Below are 20,593 nucleotides of genomic sequence, written 5' to 3'. Positions count from 1 at the left end.
AGATATGCCTTTGACATAAGGTATGGGAATCCTATGGGCTTGTTCTTGTCTAGGTTGATGTGTGGGGAAGTGACTGATGATTTTTTTGAGTTGTTTTAAGATTGTATCCATTTAGTATGGCTGTATTCTTGATTATTTCAAATTCTTTAGAGTTTAGTTTAGAGATTCTTCAGAGGAGCAGAATCAGAAACCAGAGCACACAGATTCTGCTCCTCTGAAGAATCTCTAAACCAAGAATTGGAAATAAGCAAAAATACAGCCATACTAAATGGATACAATCTTAAAACTACTTAAAAAAGCATCAGTCACTTCCCCACACATCAACCTAGATAAGAACAAGCCCATAGGATTCCCATACCTTATGTCAAAGGCATCTCCGAACATCTTTCAAAATTATGAAGTACAAACTTGTTACCTTCTCCTAAAGACAAACTCTCACCTCTGATGCTACCTAGCGTGCACGAGGTTCCATGCTCCTGTAAATTGTCTTACTGTGGACAGACAGGTAGATCTGTTCAGAAAAGCATTTTGGAACATCAAGACCATATCCGTCTTATCAAACCATAGAAATCTAGCCTCGCTCAACACGGAGTTGAAAATCCAAACCATAGGATCCATTGGGAAAAGACCAAGCTTTTACATGGATCTTTATATAAACATGAATGTTGATATAAAGAAAGTGCTGAATCCCTACTTCACAGTTCTTGCTGTTCCTAAAGTATGGGAAATGGTCATACAAAATTGTGTAAAATAATTTTTTTTTTTTAATATATATTATCTTATTTTAATGTAATTTTTTTTTCCCCTCCAGTTATATTTTAATTTAATTCTATAACATGCTACTGCACACATATTGGGATTCCATTGTAATCATGCGCTCTGACTGTATGTTATTCCTAGTATTGTTGAATTAGCTGTACTGACGATGTCCTAAGATACTTAGGATGAAATATTTACTTATTAAAAGTTATTACTGTGGTTATTACATGTGTTTGTTTCACCGTTTTTATATCTCTCAGAGGACCTTGTTCGTTTCCTTCTCCTTTGGATGTTGACTTATTTGTTCGGCTAATTCTTTTAAGTCTTCAATGGAAAGCAGTTTATCATGGCTCTCTAAGACTTCTGTCACATCTTCAGCTGTAATATCGTCTAATCCCACCTCTCACACAAGCTTGGTAACATCTTCAATAACATTCTCCTCTTGCTCTAATTCCTCAGAGTCATGCATAAATGCTGGAAGAAGTTGTTGCCATGCTCCTTTTAAACACTTTGCTGAAACTTCGTTCCAAGCTGCCTCAATGTTGTATTGAATGACCGCCAATAGTCTTTAATAGTTTTTCCTTAAGTGCCCAAGACTCTTATCATTTCCATAAATGTTATACAGAGGTAATAGGCTTTGAAGATTGATATAATCTCCTGATCCATCGGTTGCAAAAGCGATGTTGTGTTTGGGGCCATGTAAACAACCTTGATATCCAATGGTGTTCTTACTTCAGCAAGGTTTTGAGGAATGTCCAGGGGTATTATCCAAAAGAAGCAATGCCTTGGCTAGCAAATCATTTTCTTTACAGAAGCGAAGCAAGGTAGGACAAAAATAATTTGTGAACCAATCTATTAAAAACGTCTTGTGTAACCCAAGCTTTCTTGTTCCATTTCCAGTAGACTGGCAGCATGGCTTTTATACCCTTTAAGGTACGTGGTGTCTGTGAATGGTATACACCAACATTGGTTTAAGCTTCAAAGTTTCTGGAAACATTTGCACCCAACAAAAGCATACGTCTAACTTTTGCAGCTTTAAAACCTGGAGCGGAATTTTCTTCACAGGAAATGAAGGTGCGCGATGGCAAGTTTTTCTAGTAGAGCCTGGTCTCATCAACATTGAAAATGAGATCAGGAGGATAACTTCCTTGTTCTACACAGTCTTGAAATTCTTAAGGAAAAGCAGCTGCTGCTGCAACATCTGCACTTGCTGCCACACCACATAATTTGACACTATGGTACTTACTTCAAGACTTAAATCTCATGAACCAACCCTTTGCTTCCTAAAAATGTTTCTTTGCCTCCATCTGTCTTTTTAAGATCCTCAAAAATTGTTTTTGCTTTCTCAGTTATAACAGCCTGCATCAGAGGAATGTTTTTCTGATTCAAGTCATCCATCCATAATGATAATAATTTTTCCATTTTTTCATGAAATTTACCCCTGCTGTAACTTAAATGTTTTGCATTAATACTGCCGTAGCTTGTTGCGCAGACTGTTTTATTCTATCTGCATTTTTCATAATTGTAGTAACAGTCGATGGAGGTAAGTTCATACTTCTACAGACATTAGCACGTCTGCCCGTCTTCCATTCTTTGAATCACTTCCATCTTCTTTTCAAGTGTGATTGATTTCCGCACCTTCTTAACACCAACTTCTGCTAATTTTTTTGCACTTCTTTTATCAGACATGGTATGCAATTACGTACTTTATCAATTTAAATATGTATGTATGTAAAAAAAATTAAATAGAACAATTAGGTAGATTCAATAGTAAAACTAGGTTTGATACATATACGTCATAGTAGCTCGGTAAACACTCAAACACCAGAGTGCCTGCTAGCATCGTTTCTCAGTCAGACCACACTACAGTGTGGTCTGACCACACTACAGTGAAAAAGCACACGCAGACATCCACGTTATTGTGAATCGGCGTAAATTGAACCATCGCAAACCGAGGGCTGCCTATATGTTAGGTGAGTATAAGTGGCTTGAAAAGGATCCATGTTTTTCACTAGAGCAGGTTTCTAGGCTATGTAAATATACATTTCTTTTAATGTGAATTCTATCATGAAAAGGCTGGAATTTACATAGACTGAAATATACAAATATTATTCAAAAAAAAAAAAATAATAATAAGAGTGTTTGAAAACAGGAATAAACCGTGAACCAACTGTGGCAGACTAAAGAGAACATTGACTGATTCAGTCAGAGAGGCATATAGTGAAGTTGCTTGCAAGAATAGAAGAATCATAACCCCATAGTTGACTTAAGAATTATTTTTAATTCCTAAGCAAATAAAAACATATCAGAAGTAAATCATCTTGTGTGCCGACAGAACATGTAGGAAAATATATAAAAGTAAATAAGTGGGTTAAAAGCAGCTTAATAAATTTTGTTTCATTGTTGGAATACCATGAGGAATAATAAAAATAGAGAAAAACTCATATTAAAACTTATTTATTGTAAAATTTTGACAAATGTCATAGGCATCTTTGTTATAGGATTATAGAACAGCAATCAAGCAACAACAGACAATTCTGAAAAGTGTTCTACCTTAGTAGCTAATGTAAGATAACAAAAATGGTCAATAATTTCCAAACTTAAATAAATAAAATAATTAATTAAAAATAAATAAAATTAGGAAAGTTTAGCAAATTTAAAAAAGTACTATTCCCCTTATGAAAGACTGTACTTTTTAAATATTTAATACCCTCCTTGAGTTTACATAGCAGTAATTTGGTGATGAAGATGGTGATTCCACCATTCTCAATCCACAGCAATCTTCTAGTACATGTTACTAATCATCATCATCATCATCAAATTCCTGCCATGTACCCCTCAAGGGGTGTACAGGATATGATAGTACTACATGAAAAAAATTATATCATTACTAACTTCCATCTACAATTTTCCTCCAAATCAGTCTGTTACTTGTCAACACTCCAACATTATCAGATCTTATATTTCTATCGTCTAAGGCACTTTGTACCGTATCAATCCACCTATATCTTGGTCTTCCTCTGGGTCGTTTTGCTGCCAAACTGGCAGAGAACACTTGCTTTGCTAATCTTTCCTTGCCCATTCTGTTTAGGTGACCGTACCACCTGAGATTAGCTCTGCTAACGCATTCCTGGATGCTGACAATGTCAAGTTCTTTCCTAATATCCTTGTTTTTAATATGATATTGCCATTGATGCCATCTGTTCACGCCTATAATCTTTCTCAGGACTCTCATATCTGCGGTCTCTAGTCTTTGGTCAAGTGTTTTACTTCTGACCCAGCTCTCAGATCCATAAGTTAAAACTGGTTTGAACACTGCCTTGTATACAGCTAATTTAGTGTTCCGACTAATTTCTCTCTTATTCCAAATGAATTTATTAAATTGACTTCCCACCATACTAGCTTTGCTGATTCTTTTGTCTATTTTTATATTTAATTTACCATCTTCAGTAAAAATCGTGCCTAAGTAGCCGAAATGTTTCACTTTTTCCACAGGTTCTCCATTCACAACACAGTTGACATTTTCAATGATTCTGCCTATTTTCATTGTCGTTGTCTTTTTATTGCTTACCTTCATACCAATACCATATCTATTACAACAGCTACTCAATTTAGTCAGAGAATCTTGCAGACTTGTAGTGGATTTATTTAGAAGTATAACATCGTCCACATAAAGCAAAGAGCTGACATTAACATCTCCAATTTTGATATCATGTTTAATACCACTTTCCTTCATAATGTGATCCATATAGATAATGAATAACAGAGGGGATAATGTACATCCTTGTCTCACACCAGATTTAACATTAAACCATCTTCCTGTACTTCCTTCAATTCTAACTGCTGACTTACAACTCAAATACAGACTAAGTATTGCTTGATATAATGCCCCATTGACACCATATAACTTCAGCATATTGAATAGCTTCTCTCTTGGCACCTTGTCATATGCCTTTTCCAAATCGACAAAACTTAAATACAGATCTTTGTTATATTCCCATGCTTTCTCGACTATTTGTCGTAAAGTGAAGATCTGATCCTGACAGCCTCTATTTGGCCTGAATCCAGCTTGTTCTTCACCAAGCTTTTCTTCCACAATTCTTCTCAACCGTTTCTCAAGTATACTTGCGTAGATCTTGCCAGGAACACTCAGTAGGAAAATAGCTCTCTAATTCTCACATTCAGTTTTATTTCCCTTTTTATATATGGGTACTATGAGAGCTCTACTCCAATCATCGGGAATTCGTCCCTCTGTGCGGGCTTTCTGAACTATGCAGTGCAGCCACTGTAACACTCTTATCCATACTTCAGCATTTCTGGTCAAATATCATCTACTCCTGCTGCCTTTCCACATTTCAAGCCTTTGATGGCTTTTTCTACTTCCAGTATGGATATGTATTCCTTACTGCATGCCTGGTCAGTGTTTTTTAAAACTGTGCTGTCATCACTGCATGTTTCATTTAGCAGTTTTTCAAAGTAATTACTCCATACTTCAAGGATATCTTTTTCTCCCATTTTCATGTCACCTTTATCATCTCTAACTCCTTTTACGTCATTCTTTCCTCCATTCCTAAGCTTCTTCAACAACCTCCAGAATATTTTGCCACCTTCTTGATATTTATTTTCTATGTTCTTGCCAAAGTCCTCCCATGACTTTTGTTTAGCTAGTTTTACACAGTGTTTAGCATTCTTGCATTTGTCTCTATATTCTCTAAGAGCACAAGCTGACTTATTTGACAGGAACTTTTGATATGCTTTTTTCTTTTCCTTCATTGCCTCTTTAACTTCCTGTGTCCACCAGGGAGTTCTGATTTTTTTATCCTTGCAGACAACCTCACCACATGCCTCTCTGGCAGAATCAGTCAATGTTTTCTTCAGAGTTTGCCACTGAATCTCCAAGGTTTGATTCCTGTTCTCAAACTCTTTCATTTTTTCTTCAATAAGCTTTGTGTATTTTAGTCTACAGTTCACATCTGAGAGCTGCTCAACTTTTATTCGCTTTGAAACTTTCTTACATGGTCTTCTTTTCAATATGAAATTCAGTTTTATTCTGCTCAAGACTAAATGGTGATCACTTCCAATTTCAAATCCTCTGTACACTCTAGTGTCCTGCACCAGGGAGAAAACATCACTATCAACAGTAACATAGTCAATGAGATTTTTCTTATTCCTAGCCTCTTCTCTCCATGTGAATTTGTGCACATTTTTATGTTGGAACATGGTGTTAGTAATAACCAGTCCATGTCCTGAGCAGAAATCCAACAGATATTTGCCATTATTATTAGCTTTGCTCTTTTCTCCAAATTTTCCCAAAATATTTTTGTATGTCTCACAATCATTTCCTACTCTGCTATTTAGATCCCCAACAAGGACCAACTTTTCCTTTTTCATTGTGTCAGTTGCTTTTTCTAAAGCCTCAAAAAATTCCTGCACTTCTACCTTAGTAGAACCTTCTGTGGGACCATAGGCACAAATAAGTCTCATTGTCCAGTTCCCCATTCTCATATTTGCCCACATTACTCTACTTGAGACTGACTGCCATTCAAGAAGATTAGCTTCGTATTTCATGTTGAATACTATGGCTACTCCTTCTTTTCCTTGATTGTCATTGCCTGAATATAACATTTTGTATTTATTGCTCAGAAAGATCTCACCAGTTTTGGTCTTTTTTGTTTCAGTCACCCCTATTATGTCGATCTGGTACTTATCTAATTCCTCAGCTAGCTCCATTTCTTTGCCATTCAGGCTTCTTACATTGATAGTTCCGATCTGTAACTCTGGTGATGTTGAGTTGGGGTTTGTTTTCAGATTTGTTCCAGTAGCTGACTTTTCGCTGTTCGCCCTGGTTCCCCGGCGAAAACAACGGGGGCCTTGTTTAACCGGGCGACGCCCCAGCCGGCATGAAATTTTGTCATGTTGTACAATCATTTTTTATTTTGGTTTAACCAATAAGAATACAATTTGGTCGGCTAAATTCCTAATTGCCAGCCCATCCTCGTTCGTTCAGTATCCAAGTAGATACCCAACAGGGTGCACCACAAGAAGGTGAGGATTGGACATTAGGTCAGAAGCCCTGGTCGGGTCTCCGCATTCCTTTAAAGGCTATGTGGAGGTCTCCTCTCAGTTATAAAGCTTTGACCCTTAAGCACCCCTTCTCTGTACAAAATTCATGGAAAAATTAGAAACTTGTGTAGTTATGTGCTTGATATTTCCAGGACATTTGATCCATTGAAACCTGCTTATCAGACTTATTATCTGTTCCTCGTCATTCTCAAAAATATTTTGGTGCTTTTTCATGGTGTTATTTCTCAGAAGTTCCACTTCTCATCATTTTAAAATCCCAAACCTGCTCAACTTTTAATGTTATTTTTTCACATTTGGATGCCTACATCAAAAAAGTCTTCATCCAGAAGAGGAACCATAATTACTACATCATTCAGGTAATGTGATTAATTTTCTTCCTGAATCTCCACATCACATTATTCCAAAAGTCTCTTTCCATCTGTAGCATTTCTGTAGGTATTTGTATTAATGTCTTCTGAATTGCCTTTCCTCATTCCTCCACATTCCCTTCAGCTTATAAAAATATAACTGCAGGTAATGCATTCATTGTCCAACATTTACCTCTCTCTTTTGAAATAGCCTATCACATATGTTGGAGGCTTAATAGAGTAAAACACCATGGTAACTCTTAATCACAGAGACTTCTTTAAAGAATACAATACAAAACTTAGCATGCACACACACACACTGGCAACACAAAAAACTGAAACAAATGGATGAAAGACTATAATCTTATGTGGGGCAATTTCTGTGGGCACCTGTTGGCAATCTTGGATGTATAAGTGGGATCTTAAAGTATTAATGTTTCCCATATTTTGGGAAGTTCATATTTGTTTAGGTTAGGCTAATTTCTGAAGGCAGCTGCAGATTCTAAAAACAGTCTTTCTCTTCTAAATTTGTTGCAATGGAGCATTGTTGTTTCCTTCCAATTGATTCTATGAGTCATATCTAGAGCTTTGAAATGAAAGAAAGAGTACTGTAAATGAAATCAGATAATATAGATTATATAAAAACTGAAGATAAAGATATTTGGTTGTCTGGAGAAATTGTTTTTGGATTGTTAAAATGAAACAAACATAGAGAAGAACATTAGTTTAAAATGTTCATTAGGAATGTAGTCAGGAGTACTTACTGATACTAGGTAGAAAGAGCAACTAGAAACATGAAATGTGGAATGGCAGCTATGAGAATATGATATTTGACCAGAAACAATGAAATAAGTCAACTTTCACTATAGCAAATCCATAGTGACTACAGGAACTGTCTAATCTGTCTTCATTAGTGAATTTCTTTTAATTTTGCATTGTACCTATAGAATTCTTATAAAGACTTTTCAGTAGTTTTTATAGGTGCTTGATCTAGTGAGTGTCATCTGTACAGAGGTTTAAAAGTTTTACATTGGCTACACTGCATGCTTGTGGAGAGCTATTGTAGTACCCATCTGTTAAAAGGGAAACAAAACTGCATGTGAGAATTAGAAATTTCCATACATATATTCAGTGAAATATATGTAAGCATACTTAAGAAGAGACTAAGAAAAATTGTGGAAGCAAAAACTTGAGGAAAAACAAGCTAGGTTTGGGCCATATGACACGTTGCCAGGCTCATGTTTACTGTAAGACAAATAGTTAAGACATCGTGGGAATGTAATGAGGATCTGTGTTTTAAGTCACATTGATCTGGAAAAGCCATATGACAAAGAATAAAGAGAAAGCTGTTCAAAATGCTATAATTATATGGAGTAATAAATAGGACATTATACAGAATATATATATATTATTCACTCTGTAAATAAGAATATGTGTGTGTGTACACACACACACACACTCTGTCCAAAAAGAAACCGAACTTTTCGAAAATAGCCTGCCATCGGGTAGAGCCAACCGGTTCTGAGAGTAGTTCTTCTCAGTAGCAGAGTGAGCCTGTTACTGAGGGGGAACAATGCTGAGTTTTTGGAGTTTGACCTGTACTTGAACATTCAATAAAGGTTGAAACAGTTCTGGGTAGTGGCCTTCCCTTAATGCATAGCATTATACATGTATGCAAGATGTGCTTTGCATTATGGGAGATACTAAGACAAGTAGTGATGAGAGCTTGGTCCACCTTTACCACGAGTTGCCTCAGTCCTGAAGATACTTCAGGCGCAAACTTTGTTTGCTTACACTTGGATAAAGGATTAAACTAAATTTATTATATTCTAACCAAGTGGGTAAAAAAATCTAACAGTCCTGTATAATTTCCTGCAGGAAAGATCTTACACCATTTCCCTTTTTTTTTCTTTTTTTTTTTCAATAACACTCAGATATTAAAACATGATCAGATTCCTCTTGTGTTGACCTGCACTTCGAGGCTTTCCTGTCATGAACACATCCACTTTCCTAGCTTCTTCATGTACTTTTCTCACAAGGCACTACTTTTCACCTATACAGCTGCTGATAATGTATAAATCCCCAAATCTGCTTAAACATGAAATACTGCTGACACCTTTGGGGTGGTGCATCCAAAACCCAAAATTGATGATACCTCTCTCTCTCTCCCACAGATATTCAATTTCTGCTTTATGCTTTTCTATGGTCAGTGTTCTGCTGAATTGGAAACAATAATTCTTCTGCATTCCTCTAAAACTAACAAGTGAAGCTGCTAGTGAACATCCATTTATGTCCAAACTTATTGAACCAACTTTTCCTCCTCTTTCTCCTTTTGAACAGCTTTCCTCACTCTATCTAACCTTCAGCTGTTCACAATAAAAAAAATGGTCAACAAATTTTGTTTTCCTTATTTGATTTATTCACATTCAGAATTGATGTGCTGTAGGATTAAATGCTACCATTTGTTTGTTAGTCAGATAAGAGAGAAAAGAAAAAAAGAAACAGACAGCATTCAGTCATATTGTAACCTATGGATCTGAGAGTTGGGCTAGAAATTAAGGTATTTACAGTTTAAAAATCATGCATATACCTTTTTTTTCTTGAAAAAATTAAGATATACAGGTACATATCTATATATAGGTACAAATAGTATCAATGTCAATTTCTTATTAAGAATGATGTGTTAGGAACTTGATGTTCTGGACATTTAAGATTGTGTAAGCAAGATGATTTAAGATGGTATGGTCATGCAATACCACCTTAGAAAAATAGATTTAGATGATTGGTGCAGTTAGAAGTGCATTCGAAGAAAGAAATGTACTATCTGGCGATATTGGATTCCTGACAAATAACAGACTGATTTGAAAGATAATTGTTATAGAAAATTGTAATACTGTGAACTGCATCATATTACTCTCATAGTATCCTCTGCACTCTTTGACTATACACATCAAGAATTTGACTGTAACGATATGTTGTTTCTCTTTTCTGAGAGTTACTGTCTCCTTTTGTTTAGAAAGCTTCAAAAGATTTCTTTTGAGGTTTTTTTTTTTCTTTTAACCTTTTACATCACATGATACTGATATGCTATAGGTTTTGCCACTGCTTTTTTCTTTGAACAAAAGGGAAAAGCAACTTTTTTCTATTTTTAACCTACTTTGAATCGTTCATCATTTGCTGAATATCACCATCAGTGAATTGTTTAATTTGTAACTATAGATAATACGTCTTAAAGAGAAGGAGCAGTATAAGATGCTTTTACGACAGTATACATCTGAACCACTTTTTGAACCTGTGCGTAAGACTTCACTGCCAGTCATGAAAGATGCATCTGTGCAGACCAGTACACTCAGGTAATCTTTATAGGTTGTCATAAGTTTAAAATATTACTTTGTAATATTTTAAATTTATTTTTTTTATAATTTAAATTTTGAATGTTGTAATAGCATTCAATATGTCTACTGAATATATATATTATATGAATATGTATATTAATTTTAAAAATAATTAAACCCCATTGATCATAATAATTTTCTGTCCATCTTTATATCCATCATGATTATTTTTAATACATGATAATACATATTGTGATAATAATGAAGAAATTGCAGAATTATGCAGAAATTAATAAAACAAAAAATCATGTTTTGATATTTGATTTTATAACTTGCATTTAGGCACTTAACAAAATTTAACTTGAGTTTTAGTAAATCCCATGCATAATGTTATGTTTACTTGAACACGTATGGGAAAGGTAAGAAAAGTGTGTTAGAACTCCGGAGATAATATAATTGGTTCGTTATTTTAATGAATTTGGGAAATGCAGCATTTGGTGCTTACCTGCAATGCACGAGTATGCTACTCTGATGCCATGATATTAGATATGTAAATTTTTTTACTACATTTCGAGTACTTTGATTTGTATCTGTTAGATTTATCACTTTAAAGGTAGGCACCATTGTCATAAGGAATATCATTAGAAAAGAAGTGAAACTAAGAGAAGAATTTAGAGAAGTACCACATCCAAGTGATTTTTGTTACCAAAACAAAGAATATAAAAACAGGTGAGATTTTTCTATGTGATAACTAAAATGTTATATTCAGGCAATAATGATAGGGGAAAAACCAAGGGGTAGCTGTAGCATTGAACAATAAACATAAAAATAATCTTGTATAATAGGCAATTTCAAGTAATGATGTTCCATCCATCTATTCATTGGACATAATCACATTCAACTGTCTTTTGTTATTATCCTTAAGGAGCCTTAAAGTTCTACTGATCCTTTCTATCACCCATCCATTTGTTTGCCTTTTAGTATATGGCAAACAAATGGATGGGTGATACCTCAACAGCTTTCTGTAGCACCACATCTTAAAGGCTGCTATCCTTTTCCCATCAGACTTCTCTTATGGATGCGAGACTCAGTTCCAAGTCTTGCATTGATAAGTCACTGTTGGAAAAACAGCAATGTCCACAATTCCTCAGCTTTGTTTCTGTGGAGATAGATCCATCCTTCCAGATTTTCGACAAGACTTTGACTGTTGTTTTAGCCATTCCTAATCCTCTGAACAGCAATTCTTCTTATTAATAATGGATCCCAGGTATTCGAACTTGCTGGCTTCAATTCTTTTTTCATTAAGGTACACTTATTTCTCAAGAGTTTTCCTGCCTGTATTTCCTTTGAGAAACATAATCTTTGTCATGCTAGGATGTTGCCAAGCATTAAAATAAAGAATTGGACAGTGAGACTTATTTGTACCTGTGGTCTAACAGAAAGTTATACTAAAAGAAGTGGAGGATTTTTTCGAATCTTTAGAGAAAGCAGCTGATATAAAGAAGACGGAAAAGTTGGTACTTATTGGAGAACTAAACAGTAGAGCAGGAAATGAATATGTTTTGGGAAAATTTGGAGAAAAGAGCAAAGCTAATAATAATAATTATTATTATTATTTAGACAGATATCTTCATGGAATCAAAAGACTTGCCATGGAAGACTCACTACCCATTATTCACACAATACTCATCATACATCTTCTAAATTTATTGACTGTTGGGAGTGCTTGCAACTATTCTGGCAAACACATCAACAAGGTGTGACCACACTAAGGGCTTATGTGTAGCTCTGGTAAGTATTTTGTTTTTGAAATATTTCATGTAAAATTTACAGGGGGGGGGGTATTAAAGGTACCCATAGCAGTACCATTAATCTGTTTGTAGATTTTTCCTTGCCATGTAAAGTAACCTGTAGAGTGAATTTGAATAATTGGAAGATACTTGGGAAATGAGACTTTATTAAATCAAGAGCATCTGTTAGTGGTACATTACATTAGTAAATAATTTGGGCATGGATGTTTGTGATTGTCTGTGAAAATACTGGTCGTGGTGGGCAGTAGATGGTGGTAGTTGTGGTTCATTGTAATTGATGGATTGAGTGATCGAGACAGAGAGCTGTAGAGTAGGTGCCCTTCCATGATAAGTCTTTGGACTCCCTGGAGGGATCACGTGATAATAATAGTAAATAAGTGACGTGAAAACTGACCATTATGTCTGAATTTTAAGGATGTGATTTTTAACTAGTGATTTGAAATGGACAGGATTTTTTATAAAAGAGAGTTGTCAGTAAGGTGGGTAAGTTACTAAGTTGAGCAAGTTTATGGGATACTTAAGAGTCAGAGCTGTATAACTGAGAGGAGACTTCCACATAGCCTTTAAAGGAATGCTGAAAACCGACCACCTTCTCATGGTGCACCCTGTTGGGTATCTACCTGGATACTGAATGAACGAAGATGGACTGGTAATTTGGGATTAAGCTGACAAACTGTATTCTTATTAGCTTAAACCACGATATAAAATGATGGTCCAACATGACAGAATTTTATGGCAGCTGGGGAATTGCCCAGATAAATAAGGCCCCCTTCACCAGGGAACCTGGGTGAACAGCGAAAAGTCAACTACTGGAACGAATCCTAAAAGGCACCCCTAACTCAACATCACCAGAGTTCAAGATTGGTACTATCAACATAAGAAGCCTGAATGGCAAACAAATGGAGCTAGCTGAGGAATTGGATAAGTACCAGATAAACATAATGGGGGGGGACAAACAAAAAAGGCAAAAAACTTGAGATTTTTCTGAGCAGTAAATACAAAATGTTATATTCATGCAATGACAATCAAGGAAAAGAAGGAGTAGCCATAGTATTGAACACAAAATATGAGGCTAATCTTGAATGGCAGGCAATATCAAGTAGAGTGATGTGGGCAAATATTAGAATGGGGAACTGAACAATGAGACTTATATGTGCCTATGGACCCACAGAAGTGGGGGAATTTTTTGAGATTTTAGAGAAAGCAACTGATACAATGAAAAAGGAAAAGTTGGTCCTTGTTGGGGATCTAAATAAGAGTAGGAAATGATTGTCAGACATGCAAAAATATTTTGGGAAAATTTTGAGAAAAAAGCAACGCTAATAATAATGGCAAATACCTGTTGGATTTCTGCTCAGGACATGGACTGGTTATTACTAACACAATGTTCAAACATAAAAATGTGCACAAATTCACATGGAGAGAAAATGCAAGGAATAAGAAAAATCTCATTGACTATGTTACTGTTGATAGTGATGTTTTCTCCCTGGTGCAGGACACTAGAGTGTACAGAGGATTTGAAATTGGAAGTGATCACCATTTAGTCTTGAGCAGAATAAAACTGAATTTCATATTGAAAAGAAGACCATGTAAGAAAGTTTTAAAGCTATTAAAAGTTGAGCAGCTCTCAAATGTAAACTGTGGACTAAAATACACAAACATTATTCAAGAAAAAATGAAAGAGTTTGAGAACACAAACCAAACCTTGGAGATTCAGTGACAAGACCTGAAGAAAACTCTGATCGATTCAGTCAGTGAGGCATGTGGTGAGGTTGTCTGTAAGGATTGAAAAATCAGAACTCCATGGTGGACACAGGAAGTTAATGAGACAGTGAGGAAAAGAAGAAAGCATATCAAAAGCTCTTGGCAAATTTATGCTCTTAGAGAATACAGAGACAAATGTAAAAAAGCTTAACACTGTGTAAAACTAGCTGAAAAGTCATGGGAAGACTTTGGTAAGAACATTGAAAATAAATATCGAGAAGGTGGCAAGTTATTCTGGAGGTTGTTGATGAAGCTCAGAAATGGGGGAAAGAGTGCTGTAAAAGGAATTAGAGATGATAACGGTGACATGAAAATAATGGGTGAAATAGATATTCTTGAAGTATGGAGTAATTATTCGAAAAATTGCTAAATGAAACAAGCAGTAATGACAGCACAGTGGTAAAAAACACTCAACAGACATGTAGTCAGGAATACATATCCATACTTGAAGTAGAAAAAGCAATCAAAAGTCTGAAATGTGGAAAGGCAGCAAGAGTAGATGATGTTCGACCAGAAATACTGATGTATGGAGGAATAGAAGTCTTGCAGTGGCTGCACTGCATAGTTCAGAAGACCTGGACAGAGGGACGAATTCCAGATGATTGAAGTATAGCTCTCATTGTACCCATATATAAAAAGGGAAATAAAACTGAATGTGAGAATTACAGAGCTATTTCCCTACTGAGTGTTCCTGGCAGGATCTATGCAAGTATACTTGAGAAACAGTTGAGAAGAATTGTGGAAGAAAAGCTTGGTGAAGAACAAGCTGGATTCAGGCCAAATAGAGGATGTCAGGATCAGATCTTCACTTTACGACAAATAGTCAAGAAAGCATGGGAATATAACAAAGATCTGTATTTAAGTTTTGTCGATTTGGAAAAGGCATATGACAAGGTGCCAAGAGAGAAGCTATTCAATATGCTGAAGTTATATGGTGTCAATGGGGCATTATATCAAGCAATACTTAGTCTGTATTTGAGTTGTAAGTCAGCAGTTAGAATTGAAGGAAGTACAGGAAGATGGTTTAATGTTAAATCTGGTGTGAGACAAGGATGTACATTATCCCCTCTGTTATTCATTATCTATATGGATCACATTATGAAGGAAAGTGGTATTAAACATGATATCAAAATTGGAGATGTTAATGTCAGCTCTTTGCTTTATGTGGACGATGTTATACTTCTAAATAAATCCGCTACAAGTCTGCAAGATTCTCTGACTAAATTGAATAGCTGTTGTAATAGATGTGGTATGAAGGTCAGCAATAAAAAGACAAAGACAATGAAAATAGGCAGAATCATTGAAAATGTCAACTGTGTTGTGAATGGAGAACCTGTGGAACAAGTAAAACATTTCAGCTACTTAGGCACGATTTTTACTGAAGATGGTAAATTAAATATAGGAATAGATAACAGAATCAGCAAAGCTGGTATGGTGGGAAGTCAATTTAATAAATTCATATAGAATAAGAGAGAAATTATTCGGAACACTAAATTAGCTATATACAAGACAGTGTTCAAACCAGTTTTTACTTATGGATCTGAGAGCTGGGTCAGAAGTAAAACACTTGACCAAAGACTAGAGACCGCAGATATGAGATTCCCGAGAAAGATTATAGGGGTGAACAGATGGCATCGATGGCAATATCATATTAAAAACGAGGATATTAGGAAAGAACTTGATATTGTCAGCATCCAAGAATGCGTTTGCAGAGCTAATCTCAGGTGGTATGGTCACTTAAACAGAATGGGCGAGGAAAGATTAGCAAAACAAGTGTTCTTTGCCAGGTTGGCAGGAAAACGACCCAGAGGAAGACCAAGATATAAGTGGATTGATACGGTACAAAATGCCTTAGACGATAGAAATATAAGATCTGATAATGTTGGAGTCTTGACAAGTAACAGACTGATTTGGAGGAAAATTGTAGATAGGAAGTTAGTAATGATGTAATTTTTTTCATGTAGTACTTTCATATCCTGTACACCCCTTGAGGGTACATGGCAGGAATTTGAAGCTAATGATGATGATAAATACATTAGATTATTTAGATAAAATTAAAATTGAATTAATTTACACAATTTTGTATGACATTTTCCCATACTTTTGGAATGGCTAGGACATCATTGCGATTTAGATTGGGTCTGTGAAGTAGGGCTTCAGCACTTTCTTTATATAAACGTTCATGTTTGTATGAAGATCTGTGTACAAGTTTGGTCTTTTCCCAGTGGATCCTATGGCTTGGATTTTCAACTCCATGTTTCAAGAGACCGGCTTGATGAGACGGATGTAGTCTTGATGTTCAGAGATGCTTTTAAGAACAGAGCTGCCTGTCTGCCCATAGTATGACAGTTTACAGGAGCATGGTACCTCGTACACGCCAGGTAGTAACAGAGGTGGGAGTTTCTCTCTAGGCGAAGGTAACAAGTTGTAGATCTGGTTGATGGGTTTGTAGGTTGCAGCAAGATTGTATTTTTTCATAATTTTTGAAAGTCGCTCTGAGATGCCTTTGACATACTGTATAGGAATCTTATTGGCTTGTTCTTGTCTAGGTTGATGTGTAGAGAAGTTTGAGATGCCTTTGACATACTGTATGGGAATCCTATGGGCTTGTTCTTGTCTAGGTTGATGTGTGGAGAAGTGACTGATGATTTTTTGACTAGTTTTAGGATTGTATCCATTTAGAATGGCTGTGTTTTTTGATTATTTCCTATTCTTGTTTTAGAGATTCCTCAGAGGAGCAAAATCTGTGTGCTCTGGTTACCAGTGATTTGATGATGCCAAATGTTTGAGAAGGATGATGAGCAGAAGAGTTGTGGATGTAGAGACCTTTTCAGGTTGCTACATCCACATACAGTTCTGTCTGCTTTCGATAGACAGAAGTGGAGATGGAACCATCTTCTTTTCTTCGGATGTGTAAATCCAAGAAAGAGAGATCCCCTGTGGAGATTCTTTTTCTAACGTAAATTTGATGCGTGGGGTGAAGAAGGTTTATTTTGCCTAGAAACAGATGTAGCTCTTGTTCGGAATGACCCCAGACTGCAAAGACATCATTGACATAACATAGCTAGATTTTTGGTTTGGGTTGAAACGCGAAAATTTTTTCTTCAAGATCTTCTATAAACAGGTCTGCCAAGTTAGGTGATAAGGGAGACCCCATGGCTGTTCCCTCCTCTCGCTTGTAGATTTTTTCTGTCCAAGTGAAGTAACTGGAAGTAATTGTAAATTTGAATAGTTCAACAATATCAGACGGAAATTTTTGAGTTAACAGGTCCACTGTTTCCTTATGGGGAATATTATTGAAGAGGGAGACAATGTCGAAGCTAATTAGCATGTCTGTTTCCAACAGTTGAGTGTCTTTTATTTTAGTGTGAAACTCTGTGGAATTTTTAATTGATGAGGCTGAGTGGCCAATGTGGGAACGGAGAAGGTTAGATAATAATTTTGATAACTTGTAAGTCGGACTGCTAATAGAATCAATGATGGGTCTGAGTTGGACGTTGTTCTTGTGAAGTTTGGGTAAACCGTATATTCTAGGTCTCGTGTGGTATGTCTTGAGTTTTTTTACAGTTTCTTCATCTAAAGAAGTTGTTTCGTCAAGTAGCTTGTTCAGTTTCTTGAGCTGTCTTTTTGTGGGATCATAATCAAGTTTTGTATAAGTATTTTGATCTCGGAGTAGTAAATTCATTTTCCGGTCATATGACTGAGTATCAAGAACCACACTGGTATTTCCCTTGTAGGCTCTGGTGATGATTATGTTTTTATTATGTTTTAAGGCGGTAAGAGCCTTCAATTCTGATGGTGGAATATTTAAGTCCGAAGGTTTGGCATCAAAAATTATTTTTGCTATTTCAAAACGAAGTTTGTTGGCTTCAATACAGGAGAGGTGGCCAATGTTTCTTTCGATGTTGTGTATAAAATCTAGATATGGAAAGCATTTTGGAGGAATGGCAAACTTATGACCTCTTACTAGAACATTTAATTCATCTTCTGTTAGAGGACGGTTAGATAAGTTAACCACCCATTTTTCAGAGTTTGTTGGTAATTTGTTGGTATTTTTCTTAGAATGCTTTGACAAATTGAGGTATTTTTTATGTAGGTTAGTGTTACTTTTATCAAAAGCTTTGGTCCCTGAATTTTTTGAAAACACTAATAATCACTTGTGGCAGCTCTTGATTTAACGTGTTTGACAATTCTGCTTCTAATTCTATAATTTTTAAATTATTTGTTGCCAATTCACGTTTAGAGACTCATAACTGATTAAGAAGAAGTGAATGGCTTTCTTTCTGATATTTTATGAGCACCTGGTGATTTAATAACTTCCTTTAGTTTAGCGAACGTAGGAATGAATTTATAGCTTCTGCACTTTTTTAAAAAAGAGATTCGGGCACGTAGCTTACCCTGTTTCAGTTGAAGTTTGCCTAGTAGGTCCATCTTCTGTGCTGTCTGTTCCCAGTGAAGGAATAAGACTTGATTATATAAAGAAACCTGCACTAAATAAACTTTCTTCACCCCTGCATCAAATTCACGTTAGAAAAAGAATCTCCACAGAGGATTTCTTTCCTGGATTTACACATCACATTTCAGTTGAAGTTTGCCTAGTAGGTCCATCTTCTGTGCTGTCTGTTCCCAGTGAAGGAATAAGACTTGATTATATAAAGAAACCTGCACTAAATAAACACGCTCTGAACAACAGCTACATCTGTTTCTAGATAAAATAAACTTTCTTCACCCCTGCATCAAATTCACGTTAGAAAAAGAATCTCCACAGAGGATTTCTTTCCTGGATTTACACATCCAAAGAAAAGAAGATGGTTCTATCTCCACTTCTGTCTATTGAAAGCCGACCTTTTCAGGTCGCTACAAAATTTGGCATCATCAAATCACTGGTAACCAGAGCACACAGATTTTGCTCCTCTGAGGAATCTCTAAAACAAGAATTGGAAATAATCAAAAACACAGCCATTCTAAATGGATACAATCCTAAAACTACCATCCAAAAAATCATCAACCACTTCTCCACACATCAACCTAGACAAGAACAAGCCCATAGGATTCCCATACCGTATGTCAAAGGCATCTCAGAGAGACTTTCAAAAATTATTTTTTTGCAGAAATCCAGCCTCTCCCAACACGGAGTTGAAAACCCAAACCATAGGATCCACTGGGAAAAGACCAAACTTCTACACAGATCTTCATACAAACATGAACATTTAGATAAAGAAAGTGCTGAAGCCCTACTTCACAAACCCAATCTAGGCCGCAATGATGTCCCAACCGTTCCTAAAGTAATGGAAATTGTCATACAAAATTGTGTAAATTAATTCAAGTTTAATTTTAATGTAATCTAAATAATCTAATGTATTTTTTAAAAAAAAAAATGCTAGAAAGCGCTGCTGCACGCATTTGGATTCCATTGTATTCATGTGGCTTATCTGTATGTTATTCCTAGTATTGTTCCCAACTGTATTGACGATGTCCTAAGACACTTTAGGTCAAAATATTTACATTTTAAAAAAAAACCTATTTCTGTTGTTTTACGTGTGTCTATTTAGTCATGATTTCTCCATAGGTTTCTTTATATAATCATTTTTAATATGATTTTGCCATTTATACTGCTACACTGGTTTTGCCTAGCATACAGAGACCACCTTCATAGTATGTATGCTAGATGTCTGGTTAGGCTACGTGCCCCTCTCACCATGCCACAAAAGAGAATGATGGAATGGGTCAGGCTCCATTTTAGCTAGACCTGTTGTTTATAAATTTGCTCTACAAATCAATACCAGCCATGCTCTGATCCCTTGGAGAGATGAGGGAACTGTTATCATCTTTTTAATATTCATGAAAAGGCCATTTATGAGAAGATAGTGTGATGGTTTTAGAAGGTATCTCATTGGAAGGACTAATTGAATTGTATGTGCATCTGTGTTATATTTGTGCCCAACTGTATGCTGGTGTGATATGGGAAACATTATCTGAAAAGACAATAATGCTCATCCTCCTCATCGAGTGAAGATCATGGTACAATATCTTCAAAATGAGACTATCGTATGCATGGGCTGGCCAGCCAAGTCTCTTGACCTTAATCCTGTTGAGCATGTCTGGGATGCTCTAGGTAGATGTGTTGCTGCTCTCAACCTCCCTTTCCCAAAACCTTGAGGAATTTAGGAGGCATGAGCTGTGGTTGTTATAACTAACTAAGCTCCTGGACCCCATTATAAACAGTATTGAACATTGTTGTAAGTGTTGTACTGCTGTGAGAGGCAACCACATTCCTAAGTTACTTGAAAAATCTCATTTTGACCCTTATTTTTTTTACCATTGTCCTCATGTACGCATTTGTTACCAAATTAAATCATTTATTTACAATTTTTGTGGGTGTTTATTTCTTATCTCATATACTACTTTTCACTGAATTGCATGAAAATTCATCATACAGCATTTGAATTATTGTGATTTTTCTTTGTTCAATAAAATAAAACAACTGATCAAA

At 35.8% G+C, this 20,593-nt stretch overlaps 1 protein-coding gene across 2 annotated transcripts in view; it reads left to right on the top strand.

The window, feature by feature from the left end:
• The window catches only part of LOC150105445 (sentrin-specific protease 1-like), a 273,449-nt gene that overhangs the window by 85,809 nt on the left and 167,047 nt on the right, over window positions 1–20,593 (top strand). For both annotated transcript variants that reach the window (XM_090394820.1, XM_090394821.1), the window contains one exon: window positions 10,410–10,543. In XM_090394820.1, the coding sequence (XP_090250946.1) occupies window positions 10,410–10,543 (134 nt within the window). The remainder of the gene's footprint in view (window positions 1–10,409; window positions 10,544–20,593) is intronic.

Source organism: Typopeltis vanoorti, chromosome 6 (genome assembly GCF_054136105.1).
Source record: "Typopeltis vanoorti isolate ZY-2024b chromosome 6, IOZ_Tvanoo_1.0, whole genome shotgun sequence".
NCBI lineage: Eukaryota > Metazoa > Arthropoda > Arachnida > Uropygi > Thelyphonidae > Typopeltis > Typopeltis vanoorti.
This window is presented reverse-complemented; position numbering and strand designations above follow the sequence as displayed.